Source organism: Arvicanthis niloticus, chromosome 6 (assembly GCF_011762505.2).
Source record: "Arvicanthis niloticus isolate mArvNil1 chromosome 6, mArvNil1.pat.X, whole genome shotgun sequence".
Lineage (NCBI taxonomy): Eukaryota > Metazoa > Chordata > Mammalia > Rodentia > Muridae > Arvicanthis > Arvicanthis niloticus.
The window spans coordinates 99,076,183-99,097,375 of NC_047663.1; the positions used below are offsets into that span (position 1 = coordinate 99,076,183).

A 21,193-nucleotide genomic window follows, 5' to 3' on the forward strand; every position below is an offset into this window, starting at 1 on the left:
GCTTGGTCTGTTGCTCAATGAATATTTGCTGGGGCTAGCTTTCCTGTGCTATTAAAGAGACTAGCACCATGCTTAGGCACATAGTTGGCACCAAGATACACTGCAGGAATTCAGGATCTTCTTTATCCGAAATCATTTATGTTTTATGCCAGTATTTCCTTCTGTGAATACTACCAATCATACTTTGCTCTCAGCTCCAGAAAATGGCCATATGTTATGACTCATTCATCCTTCATTCAATCATTTACACAGGCAGCATTTATGGAGTCCCAACAGTGCCAGCCACAATGCCTGGCTTATGGCAGACCCCTGATAAGTTTGGAATCCAAAGCCCCCAATGACTGCTTCCTGGGTACTCAGGTTTCATGGAAGTTTCCTATATTCCATGGTTCTTTCTTGATTAACTGACTGTTACTACCTGTTAGCATGTGCGCATGCTTGCATGCAGGTGTGTGCATGCTTGCATGTGTGTGTGTGTGTGTGTGTGTGTGTGTGTGTGTGTGTGTGTGTGTGCGCGCGCGCACGCAGGTACACATCAGTCTTAGATGTCATTCCTCAAGACAAAATCTACCTTGTGTTTTGATGCAGAGTCTTTCACTAAACCTGGAACTTTCTAAACAGTTTAGTGTGGCTGGAGCTCTGGGAGGTGAAACTTGGCTCCTCACGCATGCAAGGCACTTGGCTGACTGAGCCATCACTCTAGCCCCATGTTCACAGCCTTAAAACACTTTATTAGGATAATTTGAATTGTACACAACAACAGATTTTGTTAGGATATTTCATTATGTACAAAAATGTACTTAGATCATGTTTTAGAGGATTTGACCCAATTAAAAATCAGTTGGTATAGTCTGCATCCTAAATATACAATTGTCCCTGAGAGATAGAACAGGCAGGGGCCATGAGACTTAGCTGAGACTCTGTCCCTTCCCAACTAGGAACCATAGGTAAGTCATTTCATGCCATCCTGCCATCTGTCTTTCAAACCTGCAGTATGGACCATACCAGCAGTTCCCTTATAGAGTTATGAAAACTGAAGAATAGAACATTCCTCAAATCACAGCAGTCAAGAAAGCATCAGAAACTAGTACTTTAGTAATTCTTGTTCATTGTGGGCAAAAACAATAGCCCAAGCTACATTTTTCTATAGACTGTGAGTTATGAAACTCAAAGGTAATGGTCACAATGACCCATGTTTTGTCAGTTCAGTTATTTTGTAATGACTGACATTTCTCCAGGGCTTATAAGGGGACAGCAGTGTGCCCAAAAATTCTAAAAGTATTGGTCATGTGACCTGACAACAACAGCTCAGGTATGAGATTAATCTTACGACGTCATTTTGTATATGATGAGGAAACTGAAGCTTCAGTTATACGACCTATGTAAAAGGTGGGCATGGTAGTGTACATCCATATCATAGCATTCAGGCTGAAGCAAGAGGTTCACAAGTTCAAGGCTAACCTGATCCACACATCAAGGCATTGTCTCAAAAAAAAAAAAGTTAATAAAATATTGATAAGGACCTGGAGATTCTGAAAGGGTAAGAGAATTCCCAACAAACCAGCATCAATCCTAGGACCACAGTCCATGGGGTCTTTTCAACTGGGAGGTCTGCCTGCTTTCCACAAAACAGAACATCCAGAGAACGTATCCAAATTTACTCAATACAGAGGCCAAACAGAGGTGCTAGTCTTGCTTTCAGAACTCCCACTTCTTTTTACTGTTATTAAAAGTTCTAGATGAAAATCATTTTTTCCTAAATGAGACATGGCTATAGCAGAACTGGCAGCAGTAACTGGATCTGGGATAGGGGGAATCCATTGTCTCATTTAAAGTCTCCTGCGTGGATGCGTTTTGCACTGTGTGTGTGTGTGTGTGTGTCTGTGTGTGTCTGTGTGTGTGTCTCTGTGTGTGTACATGTGTATGTGGCATGCATATGCATATAATTCATATGTATATGTATGTGCATGCATTGTGTATGTTTGTGTGTGCATGTATGTATATGTATGTGCGCATATGTATATATGGGTTCATTCACATACATATATGTATGAGAATGCATGTATCGTGTGCATATATGCACACGTATGCATGGAGGTATGTGTGTGTGTGAGAGAGACAGAGACACACACACACACACAGAGGGGACGGGCAGCATAAGGCTCTGTGGTCTCTCTGCCACACAGCAAACTTTCTCATCACCAGAAGAGAAAAGAAAGCACAGCCAGGGCTGCCTTGTAGAGCAGCTGCAGGCTCTGGGGGAACAGCACTCATAGTGCTGCTCATAAATCTAGTTGTTGTAACAGCCACTTCCAATCTCCAGAGACACGGAGAGATGCTCTATTGGACTAAAAGCCTTCCATTTCATTCTTCAACTGTTGCAGAGGTACAGCATGAAAATGTGCTTTCCTCTGATTTGCACAGAGACAGATACATCCTAAGTCTCTGTGAGGTTCCCACATCCTCAGACATCAGCAACAGCCCCACCACCCAGGAACCTGCCTCACTAGGTCAAAGACTGTCGCATTTTAAAACAATCCGCCATACGCTTTTCATTATTACCTGTACACACACACACACACACACACACACACACACACAACTTTCTATATGTAACACACTCTGATGGCACAATGCTGTATTTTTCTGGATTTCAAAGTACATTCATATATTTTAATATTGAAATAGAATATATAAAACATAGAACATAAAACATTTTAAATGTGTCCTTCACTGGCATTAACCATACTCACTTTGAGTAACTATCACTATCATCCATCCACATGTTTCAAAGATTCCAAACCTTTCCATAAATTTTGTGGCTCACTGGAGAGTCATGGCCCCTAACCTGAAAAGTTAGGGTCTCGAATGCCTCCTCTTTCTCAACTTGATTTATACTGTAGATAGCTCATGTTTCCTACTGGAATAATTCTGGTGAGACTTCTCCGAGCCAGGCACCCACTCATGCAGAGAGCAATAGTTGTGGCTTCAGTGACTGTAGGGCTGGTGATGCAGAGCTTCCCATGTCAGTAGGACCACAAAGCAGCAACATCATCACAGGGTCCTGATCAGGAAATCTCCTCCCAGCTCATTGATGCTCCTCAGCTCCCACTTGGGAACTGGGTTATTTAGAGTAGTCCATGAAGCCCTCTGAGCCTGTTTCTCTTACCTATATACACTCTGCATAGCTTTGGAAAATACTCATAACATGCTTGAAATGGCATGTAACTCGATTACTTCATGCATATCCTATTTCATGTCCCACAGTGGTCACATGTGTGTTGTTCTTGGTGATTCTCATCACCCAGCGAAGCTTTAGCCAGTCTCCAGTGTGGAAATCATGGAATCTTTTCCTAATTATCTTTCATCTCTATCCAGTCTGAGAACAGGTCTGAAGGTCATCTAAGTGAATTAGCTATAGAGTGCATTTTATGATGGAGGGTACAGACACAAAGCTAAGAGATACAATTTGCAAGATAGATTCAGCAATTAACCAGGACATTTCATCCTGTGTTCTTCTGAAGCTTATCTGTATATTAGGAGGGATGTGTCTCCCATAACAGTAAATCAACAATACCTAGTAACTGTGTATAAAGGCACACATGTATGTGAGTGCAGTACATGTTGAAGTTAGAGGGAATGTCCAGTGTAGCCCTCAGAGGCCATCCACTTTTTTAAAGACAGAATCTCTACTAGCCTGGAAGTCTCCAAGGACATATGTCCAACTAGGAAGCCCCTCTCAGCACTGGGATAGTTAACTTGTATCACCATGCCTGGCCTGTTTGGCACAGGTTCTGAGAATAGAGCTCAGATCTTGGTGCACTGCAAGACAAGCCCTTTAAAGGCCAAGCTAATCTCTGCAGCACATGCTTCTTGATGGGAAACCAACCAGATGTGCCCTTCAGGGGAGGAAAACTGGTTCAAAGACCTCCCTGCTTAGACTGTGGCCTCCCGCCCCTGCCAAGGCACCATGACTCTGAGAAAGAATAAGCAGCCGCCCTGCCTGGGATGTCCCTAAACCCCTGCATGGGTAGTTTCAGGAGTCCAAATCTGTACAATAACTTCCCTTCTCCAGAAGTGAAATAGTTTAAACAAGGTGGTAATGACGACAATGACAACAAGAAGAAACAGGGAGGAGGAAGAGCAGGAAGTAGGGAGTGGAAGGAAGGAGGAAGGAGGAAATAACACAAGTAACCCACACATGATAAGAAGATTATCCCTAATCCTCATATCCACCTTGCCAGAGCAGAATTAGCATATTTTTGTTTGAAAGTTGAGCCCCAAGTATACTGAGATATGGGAAGCCTTATGACCATCAGAGGCCAAGGTTCAGATTTGAACTCAGTTCTGTTTGATCCCAAACAAGATGATCTTCCTCTCAGAGATGAATTGTCTGTCAGTGTCATTCCCAGTGTTTTGGAAAAGGTCCCCACTAACATTGCAGATTTTCTGTATAGTCTCTGGAAGCTTTCTTCACAGATTCACCTACTTTTTACCTAAACCCAGGTTTATCTAAGCACACTATGGGCCCCAAACATTGTCTTTCACAGTAAGCACTGGTCGAAAAAAACCTCTCAAACCTGAGGGTCACTCAGGTACTCATGATTAAAATAACAAAGCAAAACAACCCCTATGTACCATATTAAAACCAATTGATTCAGTGCAGATTAACATTTTGCAAACTTTCCTAATGTAGCTGTCCTTAATCTTCTAGGAGCATTTAGATTATTTACTCAGAAATTTTCTGTTTATCGAACTGTACCAAACATTTAATTAAAAGAGCTATCAGTTTGCATTTGATGCTCTGAGCATGGGAGCTGAGCTGGGTCCCATGGGGTTACAGCATCTGCTACCAGGTACCTCTGAACCAGAAAAGGTCAGGCATGTGATTGGTGCTTAAAATTAGTTTTTTTACAAGTGGCCATATTATGTAGACTCCAAACTATAATGCGATGGAGTTCTTTCTCTTTGTCTTTGAAAATGGGAACAAAAGGTCTGGGAAGATGGCTTGGTAGCTAAGATGTCTGCTGCAGAAACTTGAGGACCCATGAAAGAGTTGGAGATGACAACATATAGGAGTGGGAGACAGAAGAGGGAGTAGAAACAAGGGGGTCCCAGGGGCTTGCTGGTCAGTCAATCTATTCCCTCCTGGTTTAGTAAGAGGTCCTGTTTCAAAATCATTAAGTGCAGGGAGACTGAGAAAGACAATTGGCATTGACCTCTGACCTCCACATGTACCCAAAGGAGCATGACAGAAAGCAAAATTGCTTTTCAACCGATTTTGTGGAAGAGCCTCCCAGCCAGAGCAGAGTTCCCCACTGCCTCCCAGAGTCCCTTCATCTAGGAATCACATCTTTAACCCTATCATATAATAAAGTCGTTGAATGGTACTTTGTGCCTACAGAAGACCTCATAGGGCATAAAGTTGTCATAGCTTTCATCAACTTGGCATAAAAAACCTAGGAAGAGGAATCTTTTCCATTAGGTTGGTGTGTGGGAATCTGAGGGACATTTTCCTACTTGTTAATCAATTTAGCAGGGTCCTGTTCACCCTGAGCAAGTGATCTTGTAACTAAGGAAGGGAAGTAAGCTTGAGCCTAGAAGCAAGCCATTAAGAAGCCGTCTTTCATGTCTCTGTTTCAGTTCTGGCCTCCAAGTTCCTGCCTTTCCTTGGTGATGGATGAACCTCTTCTCTATGTTGTTTTTGATCATTTTTTTGCCATGGCAACAGAAAGCTAATTAGTACAATGGTACAGGCATAGCTCCAGCATCTTGACTTTCTCCAAAAGGGTGAATCCTGGATTCACAGAGAAGAACCAGCAAACTGTGAGGTTAACCAGCAAACTGTGAGGTTATGTGGTGTGTGGCTAGCCCTGGCAGAAAGGTGAGAGAGATCTAACTTTTCTGACTCTAGATGCAATACTTCAGTGGCCTATGGAAGCCACTTACTTCAGATGGGGTTCGCCCATTCAAACCATGAGCCAAAACTTCAGATGTAAGTGACTTAATGATGATAGACTCCAATGCAAACCAATCAGGGAAAAGGAATAGAAAGAGGGGCAGGAAGCTGGCCAAAGGTCCGTCCAATGGTCTCTGTTTGATTCTGTGGCTAGCTCTGAAGAGTGTGCATACCTCCATCTGTCCATCTGAAGAGGAAATGGGACCTGGGTTTTTGTACTGCTCATGTTGTTTAGAAGTGACCTGTGACCTCAACTCTACCTCTGCAGTTATGAAACCCTTGCCATGAGCAAAACATATAAAGCGACAGACAGCAAAGGTGTGGAGGACACAGTTCTAGAGAGATTCCAGTGGACTCAAGTGAAGAGTACACATGTCAAACATAGCACTATGAATTTTTGCATCCGGCCAACACTTTGATACCAAACACCTCCTAGGTGCTATAATGCTATAAAAACAAAACAACAACAACAACAACAACAACAACAAAACCCACAAAAAACAAAACCTTTTCTTCTCTTCCGGAGTATGGAAGTACAAGCCTTTCATTCCAGCTACTCAAGAGATTGAAGCAGAAGGATTACAAGTTCAAAGCTTCTCTGGTCTGCAGAAGGAGTTCACAGCCAGCCTAGGCAATGTAGTGAGACCCAGTCTCAAAACAGAAACTAAAAGGAAGACTGTAGATACAGCTCAATGGTAGTATGCAAATGATCCTGGTCAATCCGAGTACTGGGGAGAGAGAGGAAGTGGAGGGAGAGAGAGGGGGAGAGAGGAGACAGAGAAAGACATAAAGACAGAGAGACAGAGACAGCGAGAAACAGGCCAATTCTGAGCCCCTCCTTCCTGAGGTAACTTTAGTCTTATCTACTTAAGGCCTTAAGACCCTTCTCTGCCCAACACTTCCCTTTTCTCTGATGTTTCCTTGTGCACTGTTTATTGTTTTCTACTAAAAACTCGAGTTTCTCCAGAGCTCTGGCTCAGTCTGTGATGTTCACCCCAGTAGCCTGGAAAGATCTCTCAGCAGGCTTGATATTTTCTCTCCAACCTGAAGTTCAAGGGAGAGCAGCCACAAGATGGGGTAAAATGGCCAACACACAGGACCCAGGAGGCCCAGAGGCACCAGCCTGGGGACGAGAGGCCAGGCGCTCCTGAGTCCCCTTTGTGAAGGTGGCACCATCTTTGACCTCTCGCTGTCTCTCTGTTTCTAGGACACCATGTACCTCTTTCTCTAAGAGTGTATGCTGTGGATGAGCTGTAGGGGCTTTTCATGGGCTGATTTTCTACTCAGCAGTTTGTAGATGAATGCCGAATGGGTAGATGCAGACTTATGTCAACAAGATGCAACAGGGAGGTTTTATAAAGAGACAAATTATCCCCACACACGAGACAGAAAATCTCTGCAGTGCTGCAGGCTCAGCACTGCTGAGTTTAGCAAGTCGAGATTTGTTTCCTGAGCTAAAATTTCAATAGGAGAATGAGCCCACTTTACTTTCCTCTGTGAGGATCTCTGAATAGTCACTCAAGCCTCACAGCTCTCTCTGGGACTCAGTGCAGAATGGGGAGAGCAGGTGCTATGGTGCCCAGCTTCTGAGGCAGGGGTGTGTGGTAAAGAGAGTCTAAGAAGAGACATAGGGTGATAGAAACCTCTGCGCCCATTCCAGAGAGTTGGAAGTGTCGCTGACCGGGCTGACTCGATTGTACCGTGAAGAACAAATGAAATAATTGTGCCTCTGTCTAGAGCTTATAGATGACTTTTTAAAATGTCCTGTGCTAGGAATCCAAGGCGTGTCATAGATACACTCCCGCTGGAGTTCCCAGAGGGCAGGAAGTACCTATAGCTCTGCTACAGCATTTTTTCTTGTCTAGGCAGCACACCCTCCTCATTATCAAATCCCCAAGGACGCTGAGTTTTGGCCAGTGCCACAGGGTGATCTTGAGCTGCAGAGCCTCGGTGTGAGCATCCTTAAGATCTTACAAATATGAGGAGCCACTGCATGGGGAAGCTGGGAAAGAGACTCCATTACACAACCAGGCCATGAGGTTTAAGATGCCTTCTCTGATATATTTGATAAATATGTGATTTAGGGGGGACATCTGCTGCTTCTGGGTTATAGAGTGGACGGTTAGGTTCCTGAATCACCCCTGTTAAGGATAGCAATTAGCAGAAAACCTCGGTCAGCCAGGAAATGGGCTCTCCTTACCTTCTTGTCACTGAGGCCAGTCACTTGGTCCACAAACTCCTCCTGGATCATGAAGGCAGCCAGGTTGGCTGTGTAACTCGCCAGGAAGATGACGGCAAAGAAGGCCCACACTGACACCATGATCTTGCTGGTTGTGCCTTTGGGATTCTGAACAGGCACAGAATTGTTGAAGACCAGGCCCCAGAGGAGCCATATAGCCTTTCCAATAGTAAAAGATGGCCCGTGGGGAGCTGCAAGGGCAGAAAGAACAGACACAGCGTTTTCTCAGAGTGCACACTTTGTGTGTGTGTGTGTGTGTGTGTGTGTGTGTGTGTGTGTGTGTGTGAACTATGGCAGTTCCCGGTAGCACTAGAGGGCTGGAAGGTAAAAGCATGCCAGTGTTCTCGTCCTCCATTGTTCCTGGAACTTTACTGCAGTCAACCTCTTTTTTGCTTTAACATAATTAGCATTTTCCTCACATTTCTATCTAACTGGATTTTTACCACATTTCTTAAAAAGAAAATAGTTATGCAAAAATGAGGGTTTCCGTGAAAAGTAGTGCTAGGACATGTTTTTAAATTTGGATTTGATTTCCATTCGGGGAAACCAATCTCCTTAAAAAATGTAAAAATTCCTCTTGCTCCTGCTCCTTACCCTCTCTCTCACCCAGCTGGCCTCTTCCTCTTCCTCTTCCTCTTCCTCTTCCTCTTCCTCTTCCTCTTCCTTTTCCTCCTCCTCTCCCTCTTCCTCCTCTTCCTCCTCCTTCTCCTCCCCCTCCTGCTCTCTCTCTTCTCCTCCTCCTCTCCCTCTTCCTCCTCTTCCTCCTCCTTCTCCTCCCCCTCCTGCTCTCTCTTTTCCCCTCCTCCTCTCCCTCTTCCTCCTCCTTCTCTTCCTCTCCCTCCTCCTCCTCTCCCTCCTCCTCTCCCTCCTCCTCTTCTTCCTCCTCTTCCTCCTTTCTCTCTCTCTGTCTCTGTCTCTCTCTCTGTCTCTCTCTCTCTCTCTTTCTTTCTCTCTCTCTCTGCCTTTTTCTCAACTCCCCTCCCCATGCCCTGAATAAACTCTCTTCTATACTTTAAAAAATGTAAAAGAGAACTTGAAGGGAAAAGAATTAGGTGTAGGTTTGATCAAAACACATTATATGCATTTATGAGACTCTCAAATGATTAAAAAATATGTATAAAGTAAATGTAAAAGCAGCCTACAGAAGCAGGTAGTGTGGGGGATTGCTTCACGACTGGCTATCCCTAAGAACCATTCAATCTGGCAGGAACATGCCTGGGATTCTAATTCAGTTGTCCCTGGAAATTGCTCCTGTTTAAATTCATATGAAGAGTGTTCACAATATACCAAAACAGGAATCACACTCCTTCCCAACAGAGGTGTTCAGGAACAGAACAATAGAGCCTAATTCTTCCAACACTCCACAAATGGGAAATGTTTCATTGTAGGTCACAGAGAATGAACTGACATCACATCACTCTGCAGTGCTCTCAGCAGTGTGTCCCTTTTGAGATTCATAAGTGTTCCTTGTGACAGGCTTAACTAAGGAGGCAGAACAATGTGTGAGATTTATTGGGATGGGGCATGTGAGGACAGTAAAGCAGCCAAGTGACAGTTTTTAAGACTTCGAATTGTACCAAGCTCCCCCCTCCCAAAAAAAAAACCAATTTATGTCTTCACTCTGAGAAAGAAAAACTCCTTCTTTAAGCAGAAGGTTAATTTTTGTCATTAAAGTAAATGAAGAAATGACAAAACGATGCACTCAGTTCTCTGCTGGCAAAACCAGCAAATCAAGCAATAAATAAAGTAGATGTAGGTTCTGTTGGATGGAGGTTCTGGAGTTCTGGGCAAGGACCTAAGAGGAGACTCCACTGAAGGTCAGACACTTTCCCACATACAGACAGAGCCCAGCATGCAATGCATGCAGAAGGCAGTTAAACCTATAATTCTCAAGCTCCCCCAATTCTCTCTGCCTAGTTTTATGATTTCCTAGAGTTACTCCCAAAAGGTCAAGAGCTCGAGTCAATCTAGCTAACTTCATTAGCTACTTAAGTACAGCAGTCTTATCAGAAGTGACAGCCATTCAGGAATCAGAGACAGGGGTCAGAGAGTGGGATCCTTGGGACATTTTGGGAATTCCTAATTCGTGAATGGTAGACCCTCTCCCAATTAAGTCTTCTTTCCTACTCTTATCTTCCTTGTCTGTTTGTTTCTATTGCTGGGAGTGGAGCCCGTGGCCCTGTACACACTAAGCTGCAACTTTGGCCCTTCTGAAAGGTCTGTTGACTTGCTCAGACTAGTCTAGAACTTGCTTTGTAATCTAGGATGACCTTGAAGGTGTCCTGCATCAGTCAGTGGCTGAGATGGCAGGGCTATCTCACCAGGGTTGGTTTCAGTGACAAGGTTGATTTCACTGACAGGGCTACACCACCAGGGTTGGTTCCACTGTGTGTGTGTGTGGGGGGGGGGGTTACACAACCAGAGTTGGTTTCCTTTTCTATTCCTTAAGTCAGGATGAGTTCTAACTTCAGACATTTCTATTGGCTGCTGCTTGAATGTTCTTTTATGTCTTTCTTACAACCTAACCCTTTCTTTAGATCTCAGCTAAACACCCTTCCTTGTCTTAGCATCCTATCTAAAATCAGTACCTCATCCTTCACCATCACATGAGTCTGACTTGTGAGGCTCCTGTGATTTTCTGCTATCTGCGATGACTAATTAATTTGCTTACATCTTGTCTCTCTAGCTAAGTCCTAAAGTCCACGAGAGTCAGGACTGCTCCATCTGATTCACTTTGCTGTCTCCTGCACCTGCATGGGGCATCGCACAGAGAGTGTACTCAGTCAATACCCATGTAATGAATGTGGACTGCACAACTGCATACTCGGATGATGAAAGTCCTGTTTTACCCTAGCTTAATGAGGTCACAAGGAATGACCTCAGCCTCCACTGGGTTGAAAGCTCCTTCACAGTTCAGCCCTTACTTAGACACACCGATATATATGGCACTTTCCTGGTTTAGGAGATGACAAGCAAGGTGTTTTTCTCTCTTCAACAGCTAAGAGGTAGAAGAACTTGAAGGAAAGAATGTCCCTAATAAACTGGCATGACCTCTTATGACCTCTTGACTGCTTCTAGGATTAAATGTTTCAAGTAAAATGTGCTGTGTGTTGAATTAAAGGATGAACTATTCTGGAGGAATATTTAAGACATCAAGTCTTCTTCTTTTTGTGGGGCAGGTGGGAGTACCAAACCTGTGGGTCTTGTACATGCTGGGCACGTGCTGTGGCCCTGAGCTCTGTTTCTGGTCTCAAGGACTCCTGTTCTCTGAAATAACAAGTCACTTTGGGGGAAAGGGATTTGATGCTAGCATCTTTCAGATAACATTCACTTAAGGAGGAAGCATGCATTAAGAAAAATCTACTCAAAATGGTGTGATGTGTTTAGCCATTCTCTTAGTGTGTTATAACCAATGCTTGTCTTTACATTTCCTTTTCTGTCTACCAGTTCTGCTTTTACCAAGTACGGTACACGATGATCCAACACATCAAGGGGAAAATTTAATTCTGGGGAAATACACCACTTCATAGTTGCATTTATTGTCAAACTAATGCAAATATGACTCACTAGTTTGAAGAGTGTTCTTAAAGTAGAATCTATCAGGTCATTTTATTTGCGGAGACTGAAATTGAGACTTGCTGCAATTTTAATGTTTCTTTTGATCTACATTTTAAAAATAAATTGCCAAAACCTTTCAACTGTTTTCTCAACAAAGTGAATATCAATGATTTTTACCTAACCACTATTGACTTCAAATTATAACAAGATTAAAATGTTCCATACTTAAATCCTGTTTTAAGTTCAAGTAAGTAAATCCTTCTTATCATATGAATGTGCTAATGCTACTCCTATAAGACTTACAGCAATGTGTGGTAAAGTCCTCTAAAAGAGAATATCTCTTTGTGTCTCTCTGGCTCCGTATCTGTCTCTTTCTGTCTCTGTGTATGTCTGTGTGTGTGCATGAGTTATGCATCTATGTGTATGTGGACACGCCCAGCTGTGAGACCTCAAGTGCACACACATGTGATAGCCTGAATTCAAAGTCAAGCATCTTTCCTGTATCACCCTCCACCTTAATGCTTTCAACCTAGAGCTCACCAACTGGCTAGACTGGTTGTCGTGCAAACCCCCAGAATCTGCCTGTTCCTGCTCCTCTACATTTAGTGCTGGGTTTCGGATGCTCACCATGGTATCTGGTTTATTACACAGGTGCTGGCGATGTGAGCACAGGTCCTCATGCTAACATGGCAAGCACGTGACACACTGAGCCACCCTTCTAGCCCTGAAACAACATTTACTTTATCCTAGGTTCCTGGTGCATCCTTACCTTTCCCTTTGGCTAAGTTTCTGTTGTAGCCAACAGGACTGAAATATTCAAAAACGAAGACAGCAATGGCAGAGACGATGAGCAGCATCACGAACATCATCACCCAGACAGAGGCACTGAAGGGCTCTGCAGGGGAAAAGATGGGACAGATACAAAGGAAGTCAGTTCTTCCTCTCCTCCAGCAGAAATCCAACCTACCCTCCTGCAAGCTTGTGTAAAAACGTGCTGTCATCAAATCTGTTCATTCAAAAGAAGCTGCTCACTTTGATTCATATGTGAAACCATTCTTTATAAAATTTTGTGAGACACTTTATAAGATTGCACATAGATGATAAAAATAGAGGAGAAAATGTGGCATTATACAAACCAGGTCAAGGATAATATAAGCAAAAAAGATTGATAAGATGAGAAGAAAAATGTAGGCTGCAAATAAACAGGTCCACATGATCATAGAACGTTCTAGAAAACCAAAACTGAGGAGAAACAAGCCAGACCCAAATAGTTAGTATATGGACTCTACTAATGATGTGCTTTTTAAATTTTACATTCATTTTTATTTTATATACTAGTAGTGAGGATGGGGGGAATTTCTGAAGTAGAAGGAAAATTATAACCTGTTATAAAGGATTATAAAATCATGGCATCGACAAGAATATTAGAAGGTCATAATTTACCACGCTTTTGTGGGGCAGTGGGCTGTGAGTGGCAGCTGGGTACCTGGTCAAACCCCTGATAATACCCTAATGGGATAGTAGGTGTTCGGCCTTGCTCCCAGGCCCTGGTTCTTTTCACTTATCCACAGCCCTCCCCCCCCCCAAAAAAAAAAGGTTTGTGGCCTTAGGTCACGTAACACAGGTAGCACAGATAGAGAGCACGACTACAGGCCACAGAACCTCAAGAGATCGCCATATTAATAAGATACCTAAAGGCCAGAGGGCATAGCTAACTAAGCATCCCTTCCCAGACCCTCCTCCTAGCAAAAGATATTTAACCTCAGGCCCACCCTGAGGACATGGGGTACAGCTTTGTCCACTTTCTGACATGACAATAAACCTTTTGAAACTATGGACGTCCTCTCGAACTTGTTTCCCCCCCCCCAATAGGCGGCCGTGGAGACGGTCTTCAACTACTGAGCTGCTGCCTAATCTCCGGCTCCGGCCGAAGGACCTCTCAGCGTTCCAAGGAGTACTGCCATGTAGCTCACGAGTGCTACAGCCCCACACCCTTTGCTGCAGATAAATGAGCTCTCCATGGCCTATGAATCTGACTGATGTGGGCAATGGGCTTAAACACAGCCAAAAGAAAAGTCATTGGGAAATATTAGGTTCATGGGATAATTCAATAAGACATCAGTTAAGTAGAGGTGATGAAGCCTGGGATGGGTAGGTGGCTGCTCCCTCCGAGTCATGTGAACAGTTCACTGGACGTATCTTGGGTAGCAGGCAGATATCTGCCTACAGAGAAGTGTGGGGGGCACAAGGTTCTAAGTCTGACAACATTTAGAAAGGTCAGAGATCCTGTAAATAAACAAATGCTTCCACTTAACCTGATTGAGAATGTGAATTAGCTGATTAAAGCTGTGTTATCATGCATGGCATAGATTAGTTAGAAAATTTAGCAAAAAAAAATTTCTTAATGAACACATTTCCAGCTGATTGCATGGTTGGGGGGATATCACCCACAGATACAAATGAACTGAAAGTCATTTTTTCCTCAGGGGGAAAAAAAACACTTTTGAGAGTAAAGCATAATTTGCGTGACACAACCACTTGATGGTGCACACTTGGTTATTTTTCTGAAGTTGTATGAAGTTGGTAATATTGCTCAGGAGTAAAGTCTGTGGTCCGACACAGGCAGATGAGAGAGATGATCTTATGGTCTAACAAGGAAGTAGTATGATTCAGGCCTGGAACAAGTGTTTTATAATGCAGTTTCAGTGTTTTGAACGTGTTAAAGGGCTACAGGTAATGATGGTACAGCTTCCTAGTTTAACACAAAAATGAACTCAAGGAACCGAGCCTGAACCTGAAACTTATCTTCACTGATTTGCGTTGGAGTCATAAATAACATTATATTCCGGGAATCACTCTTACTCTGTAACGAGGTACATCCAAAATGGAGAGTAAGTAGATACATAATTGGGAAATCACAAAAGTATTTACTCACCAAGAATAAAGATTTTAAGCTAGCTCTGCAAGCCGGGCACTAATGGCAAGGCACTGGGGAAAGCCTTCGGCTTTTTAAATGCTGTATAAATACAACAAACAGTGGACTTGGAATAACAGATCCCATGATTAAACCCAGAAATGCTAAGGGTGATGTACTGAAAAAGAAACCCCCAGTTAATAAAAGGCACACTCGCTAATTAACTCCCAGTTCTCTACAGGACCTGAGAATGTCATAAGAATTAGGGGCAAATCGCTACTGCGTTCTGTTCACATGTCAAGGTTTTTAAACCCACAGCAGATTTTGTTTGGCAGAATACATGCTACTCACTAACATACTAGTCAGAAAACTGACCCCAGCCACTGATTCAAATGTTTTCTCGCTGGAAGGTGACATCGTTATTCTCTTTACTTGTGATCATGCATCAGAGATCAAAGGCTCTGCGTCAGGAGTCTGATTTTAAATTTTATTGAGCTTCTATTTACTTTGCGTATGGTACATATGTGTAGGGTGTGTGCGTGTGTGTGTGTGTGCACGCGTGTGTGTGTGTCTGTGTGTGTGTGTGTGTGTGCTTGCCATGCAACACTTGTGAATGTTACCAGGCAACTTGTACCCATTGGTTCTCTCTTTCTATTCTGTGGGTCTCTGGGACTGGACTCAGTGGCTAGGCTTGATGGGGAGTACCTTTATCCATTTAGCCATCTTATTGGCCCAGTGTTCTTGTTTTAATAGATGAAATAGTTGTGTCCTGCTACTTGCAGACCACACACACACACACACACACACACACACTAAATATAAGCAAACCAGTCTATAGCATCTGAGGAGTGACCCAGAAATATCTTACATAGCTGTGAGTTATATCCTCCAATGGTTTAAAACAGATTGAACATTCATCCAGGAAGGAGTGTCAGTGTGGGAGGTTCCAGGTTAGCATTTGTACGGATCAAAGAAGCTAACCGGCTCAGCAAGCTCTTAGAATTAACTAGATGGAAATATTACAAGAGACGTCATCTCTGTCCTTGAAGATCCGCTGGTTATGCTTTTACACAAAAGCTCAGCAGCATTACCTGGCCGGTCATTTCCCGGGTGAGTTAATGGAGTTTGTGGAAGAAAGAGAATAGGAAGTAAGGAAGACCCGCACAATCAGATTTTGCACGTTTAGGCTCTCTGCACAGCGGAGCCCATGATGGAAGTTTGGATCATTATGACTTTCAAAAGCTGCTCATGATGTCTGTAAGAAGAGGTGCGTAGCCAATCCATCAGTGTAAATACAGGGTGCAGAGACAATCAAACAGACAGGGATGCAATCTGGTGACCAGGAAAAATACTAAACTTACTGTATGAAAATGGCTTTGGAAACAGCTCCTCACCATACAACTTACTTTGTTTTTAAAGAGACAGTATGAAGAAGGGGTGTGAAATTTGGCAAAAGAGTTGGATTTTTATGGAAATATTCTACTGATGCAGGTAAGATACAATATCCACAGAAACTGGGTTGAGGCCGGATTCAATATCAGCGACCCATTTTTGTGAGACAAATCGCTTGATTTTCTTCGTCTCTGATTGCACTGGGAAAAAAAGTTCTTTCTGGCTCAGGGACACGGGAATTCTGTGAAAAGAGGCTCGTTTCTCTCTACTTTACTGCATGGATGCAGTCCTTCCTCCACCTTTTCTTAACCCTCAGGGCAGCTGTGTTGTTAAACAGTCTGCCAGACAATGTAGGAAAGGAAAGCAAAAGAAGCTAAAGACAGATGCCCATCTCATAATGACCAAGAGTCCACACTACGGGCAGCAGGAGCCAGTTGCATTTTTTTTTTCTAGTGTAATGAGGCTCCCTCAAGATATGGATCTCAGAATCTGTGTCAAACAAAAGGACAAAGGGGAGAACATAACAAGATATGTCTTTCCCGAGCTCGTTATTAGACCAACAAAGGTTGTAAAAATTGATGTAGCATGTACAGAAATCAAATGCAGTGAATGGCAAGGATTTCAACAGCTTAACTGGATTACCAGAAATGAAAATAGTCATTACGTATGCTGCTGAGAATAAGGCAGTCTCCAAAAACCCTGTTAGTCAGCACTGCACGCAAGGAAGAGTGGCTTGGCCGTGACGCACGTTGCTGACAGGGACAAGGAGGAGCACAACAATGGCTTGAAGTAGGTGTTCAGGAGCTGGTTTCCCTTTGCAAATGTTTGCTTGTTTATTATATTCAACAATGTGTGTGCTTGTACCTGGGTGTATCTATGTATACCAATGCAAGCAGTACCCATGGAGGTCAGGATAGGGCATCAGATTCTCTGTAACTACAGTCATGCCATTGTAGGCTGTGCCATGTGAGTGTTGGGAGCTGAATCCAGCTCTTCTGCCAGAGCAGTAAGTGCTCTTAACCACAGAGCAATCTCTCCAGCCCTTGTGATTTTCTTTAATGATGTTTTCCTGTCTCTGGAAATGCATAAATTTACTTGACCTTAATAAAACCATTTTCCTTCGCTCACACATCTTTCCTCCTGAGACAAAGGCCTCTTTCCATCTTCCCAAATACAGCCAAACTCACTTATAAGGGAATGTTAGGAAAAAGTTAGTAATCTGAACTTCATGATGTTCAACAAGATAACTTGTAGAAAATAACTTACAATAACCACACACAGTTGCTTTAAAGCAGAAAATAATTGTGCTTGGCTGTGTGCCACAGTTTCTACAACTCTCACCAGGATGCACATGTGCATACAGTTCTGTGCTCATGGGACATGGACATGGGAAAAGTAACTCCACCCCACTTATCTTTTATGGAAACATATTTATGAACTGTCTAAGAGAAAAACTAAAAGCATTTCCTGTTCTACAAATGATGTGCTATAAAGGTAGCCATGCTTTAAAATATGAGTCCATTAATTCTAAATCAGCGTATATTCCTTAGACTGCTTCTGCTTGTTATAGTCCTGGGATAAATCATTGGGTAGTTCCCTTACTTCTGGTACATAAATGATAGCTGAAAGGAAGGTGTGCATGTGGATAGTAAACAGAGATTCACAGGCTTTTTAAAAATTAACTGTGGACAGACAGTTTTATTTATTTTAAATGTTTTCATGGTTTCAGCAATATATTTTTATGCTACATAATCACCATCGGTATTGGTATTTAAATACGTGATGGTGTTTATCAGCAGAAATGCCCAAGCTAAAGATAAGTGAAAGAGCTTGAGCTGAGAGGACAGGGAAGCTGAGGGGACAGGGAAGCTGAGGGGACAGGGAGGCTGTTTGTTATAGAGTTCAAGTGTAACATTCTTTGGAATGTTCATCTGTGGTCAAATAAAGCCAAACAAAGTCTAGTTTGGTTCTATTTTTTAAGCAACTAAAAGTGAGCATTTCAAATCTCCTTTGTGTGTGTATAGGAGATGTTAGAGTACAGTCTCTGACACCATTGCTTGTGTGTCACCTGCTTTTTTGTTTTAGATGAGTACTCTCGCTTGCCTAGAACTCACAAGTGGACTAGGCCAGCTGTCTTCTTCTCCCCAGAGCTCTGATTATAAGTGTGCATCACTGGCAGCTCTCCTACCTGAGACCTGTGGAACAAATTCAGGTCCCCACTCTTATACAGCAAGCTCTTTGTGAATGCCTGTATCTCCTCAGCTCAGAATACCACTGGCTTTGTTTGTTTTGTTTTAGCAGGGAACAAATCATTACTATGAAGTTCACATACCAAGGAAAGCAGAAGGGGAGACAGTGCCATTACTCCTGGAGACCATGACGCTGATTCCTGTCTCCACAAAGGGCACTGAGAAGTCTACCACTTCCGAACGCTCCTCATTGATGGTGAGGGAGCCCACGGCCATGACTGCTCGTTGATAGACCACCTGGATGGAAGAAAGAACAGCTCCTTAATCCTCTCCCCACAATCCCACCGGCCCCCACAACCCTCTGCTGGGATGAGAACCTGGAGCAAAGATGACTTACTTCACCTATCATTCCATTCCACACGTTGTTAACCTTTTTCCCATGCTTCCCATTGGTCACCAGGTAGAGGTCATAGGTGAACTTCACAGTTCTGGACAGCTTCTTGAGGATGTCGATGCAGAATCCCTTGCAGCACTTCTTCACATTCATCCCTTCGTTGGTTGAGTTGCTGCCAAGAAAAATCCCAGGATCACAAAAAGTTACTCTTGGAAGGTTGTGTTCTTGGCTACATATACATCTTATTTTTAGATGAGATATTGGAGCTCATAAAGGGGAAGAGAGTTAGTTGTGAAAGCCAAAGTTGGAAGTGTTCTTTAGTTTTCCTGTCTCTCTGTCTCTGTCTCTGTCTCTGTCTCTGTCTCTGTCTCTCTCTGTCTCTGTCTCTCTCTCTCTCTCTCTCTCTCTCTCTCTCTCTCTCTCTCTCTCTCTCTCGCACATACACACACACACACGCACACACACGCATGCACACAGACATGTGCAGCAGTCAGAGAAGAATCCTGCATACCTTCTATTACTCTCCCCTTTAATGTCATGTGATAGGATCTTTCACTGAACCTAAGCACTTCCCATTTTGGCTAAGCTGGTTGGTTCAAAAATCTCTCAGGGTATGTTTCTTTCCATCCCCTGCCCAATGCTGGCATTACAGGTACGCATAGCCATGCCTGCCCAGTTTGTGGCATGGATGCTGAGCATTCAAACTCGGGTCTTTGTGTGTTCCTGTTGTGAAATCTTAGCCACTCTAAGCTACCTCCTGAATCCTTATTTTGTAAGACAGGGTTTTATGCTGCTCAGGTTGGCCTCAGACTCTATATAGCTGAGAATGACGCTGAACCTCCGACACCCAAACGCTACCTCTTGAGCACCAAAATTACAGGCTGTTGTATGCTAGGCAAGCCATCTACCAGCTGAGCTACATCTGCAGACTCCCAATTCTTACTAATAACAGCAGATGTGTATTAATTGACACCTATTGAGAGGCGCTCTGGTAAGTCTGTATACTAACTGTGGGCTTCCACCTCCCTGACATCTCTCTAAATTTGGTTCAGCTCACATCCCCATTACCAGAAGATAGTTGCCAATATGATTTTTAAAAAAAGAGTTTCAAACACATGAAACCTCTTTAGATCATGGTATGGTCATCTGATCTAAACTAAATCTTAAAAAAAAACAATAATAATAACATTAGAAAATGGAGCCGAAAATTTGAAATCCTTCAGGAGATGAGGTTTTCCTGTATGCTTATGCTTATGATGTCTTAGAGCCAGAGGAAGATGTGAGGGCACATAAGAAAGTGACTTAGAGTCAGGACACTGGAGTTTTGTCTTGTTCTGGGGCTGTGGATTTTACCTATTAATGAGCTGCCAGTCAAGGGAGGGATTATTAATAACATTCTTTTGTGTAAATGCATGGCATGAAATACAAAGATGCTTCTGAAGGACAACACCTTAGGCCAGAAAAAATATCCTGGGAAGACACAGCAAGGCTGGGAGATGGATCATTGTGTAAAGCACCTGCTGCCTAAATACAAGGATTAGAGTTCAGATCTCAGAAGCCACATAAAAGCCAGGCAGGCATGGAAGCTCCCTGTAATCCAGGCATGAGAAGCAGAGATAGGAGGCCACCTTGCTACACTAGGAAGAACTGGTAAATTCTGGGTTCGGTAAGAGACTTTGCCTCAATAAATAAAGTAGAGAACAATTAAGTAAGATACCTGATGTCATCTTCAGGCCTCTACAAGTGTATATACACATATGCATGCACATATGTGTCCTATACATTTGAACATGCATAGACTCATACACATCCATTGCCAAGAAAAGATCCCTATAGCTTTGTCATGTTGAAGGTGACCATGTAATCTCCCAAGGATCTGCTCTTTACAGCCACCTGGCTTTACTCCCTCCCTAGGCCAGATTTAAGGACATTTACACAAATCCTTCACAGTCAAAGGAAGCACTGTGATCTCAAAAACAAGTAGGAAATTGCTTCTGGAGAGTCTTCCCAGAAGATCGAGGTCCCTTTTAGATGCTATGCTCAATTCTACCTTGCAACACAGCATCCGATGGGCTCAGTCCTGCAGGTGAATCCTACAGTCATGAAATACCTTCTCTATTGGAAAATTCTATTTTTTATACAGAAATAAAAAAATTTTATTTTTTATTCTATTTTTTATTTATTATTAACTAAGCCCCAGAATAATGTTTATGGAAATTTCAGATCAAACTAGAAAAATGTTTACGTGCCTTATAAAAAAGTATCATACAAGGAAATACAAACATAAGCACAAAAATCAAATCTCTACAAAATAACCATTTATAAAATTCGATGAAATAGGAAAGTTGGTATACTTGACTGGTGGAATATTCTATCTTTCCCACATTTTCCACTGAGTATGTATTCTGCACATATTTGGGCACACACACGCACACACACATGCACACGCACACACCAGGCCTCACAGATGTCTAGCAGTGTCTCCATACAGGAATGTGGACATGTTCGGCAGTATAACTTCGGTGATGAAGTGGGTTGCAAAAGGCAT

At 43.0% G+C, this 21,193-nt stretch overlaps 1 protein-coding gene across 1 annotated transcript in view; it reads right to left on the reverse strand.

Annotated features, from left to right (window-relative positions):
• Grin2a (glutamate ionotropic receptor NMDA type subunit 2A) overlaps positions 1 to 21,193 on the reverse strand; it is a 415,299-nt gene that overhangs the window by 77,360 nt on the left and 316,746 nt on the right. The window contains exons 7-10 of the mRNA XM_034508024.2: positions 18,649 to 18,817; positions 18,395 to 18,548; positions 12,526 to 12,651; positions 8,160 to 8,389 (exon numbers count right to left, since the gene is read on the reverse strand). Coding sequence (XP_034363915.1) covers positions 8,160 to 8,389; positions 12,526 to 12,651; positions 18,395 to 18,548; positions 18,649 to 18,817 — 679 coding nt within the window. The remainder of the gene's footprint in view (positions 1 to 8,159; positions 8,390 to 12,525; positions 12,652 to 18,394; positions 18,549 to 18,648; positions 18,818 to 21,193) is intronic.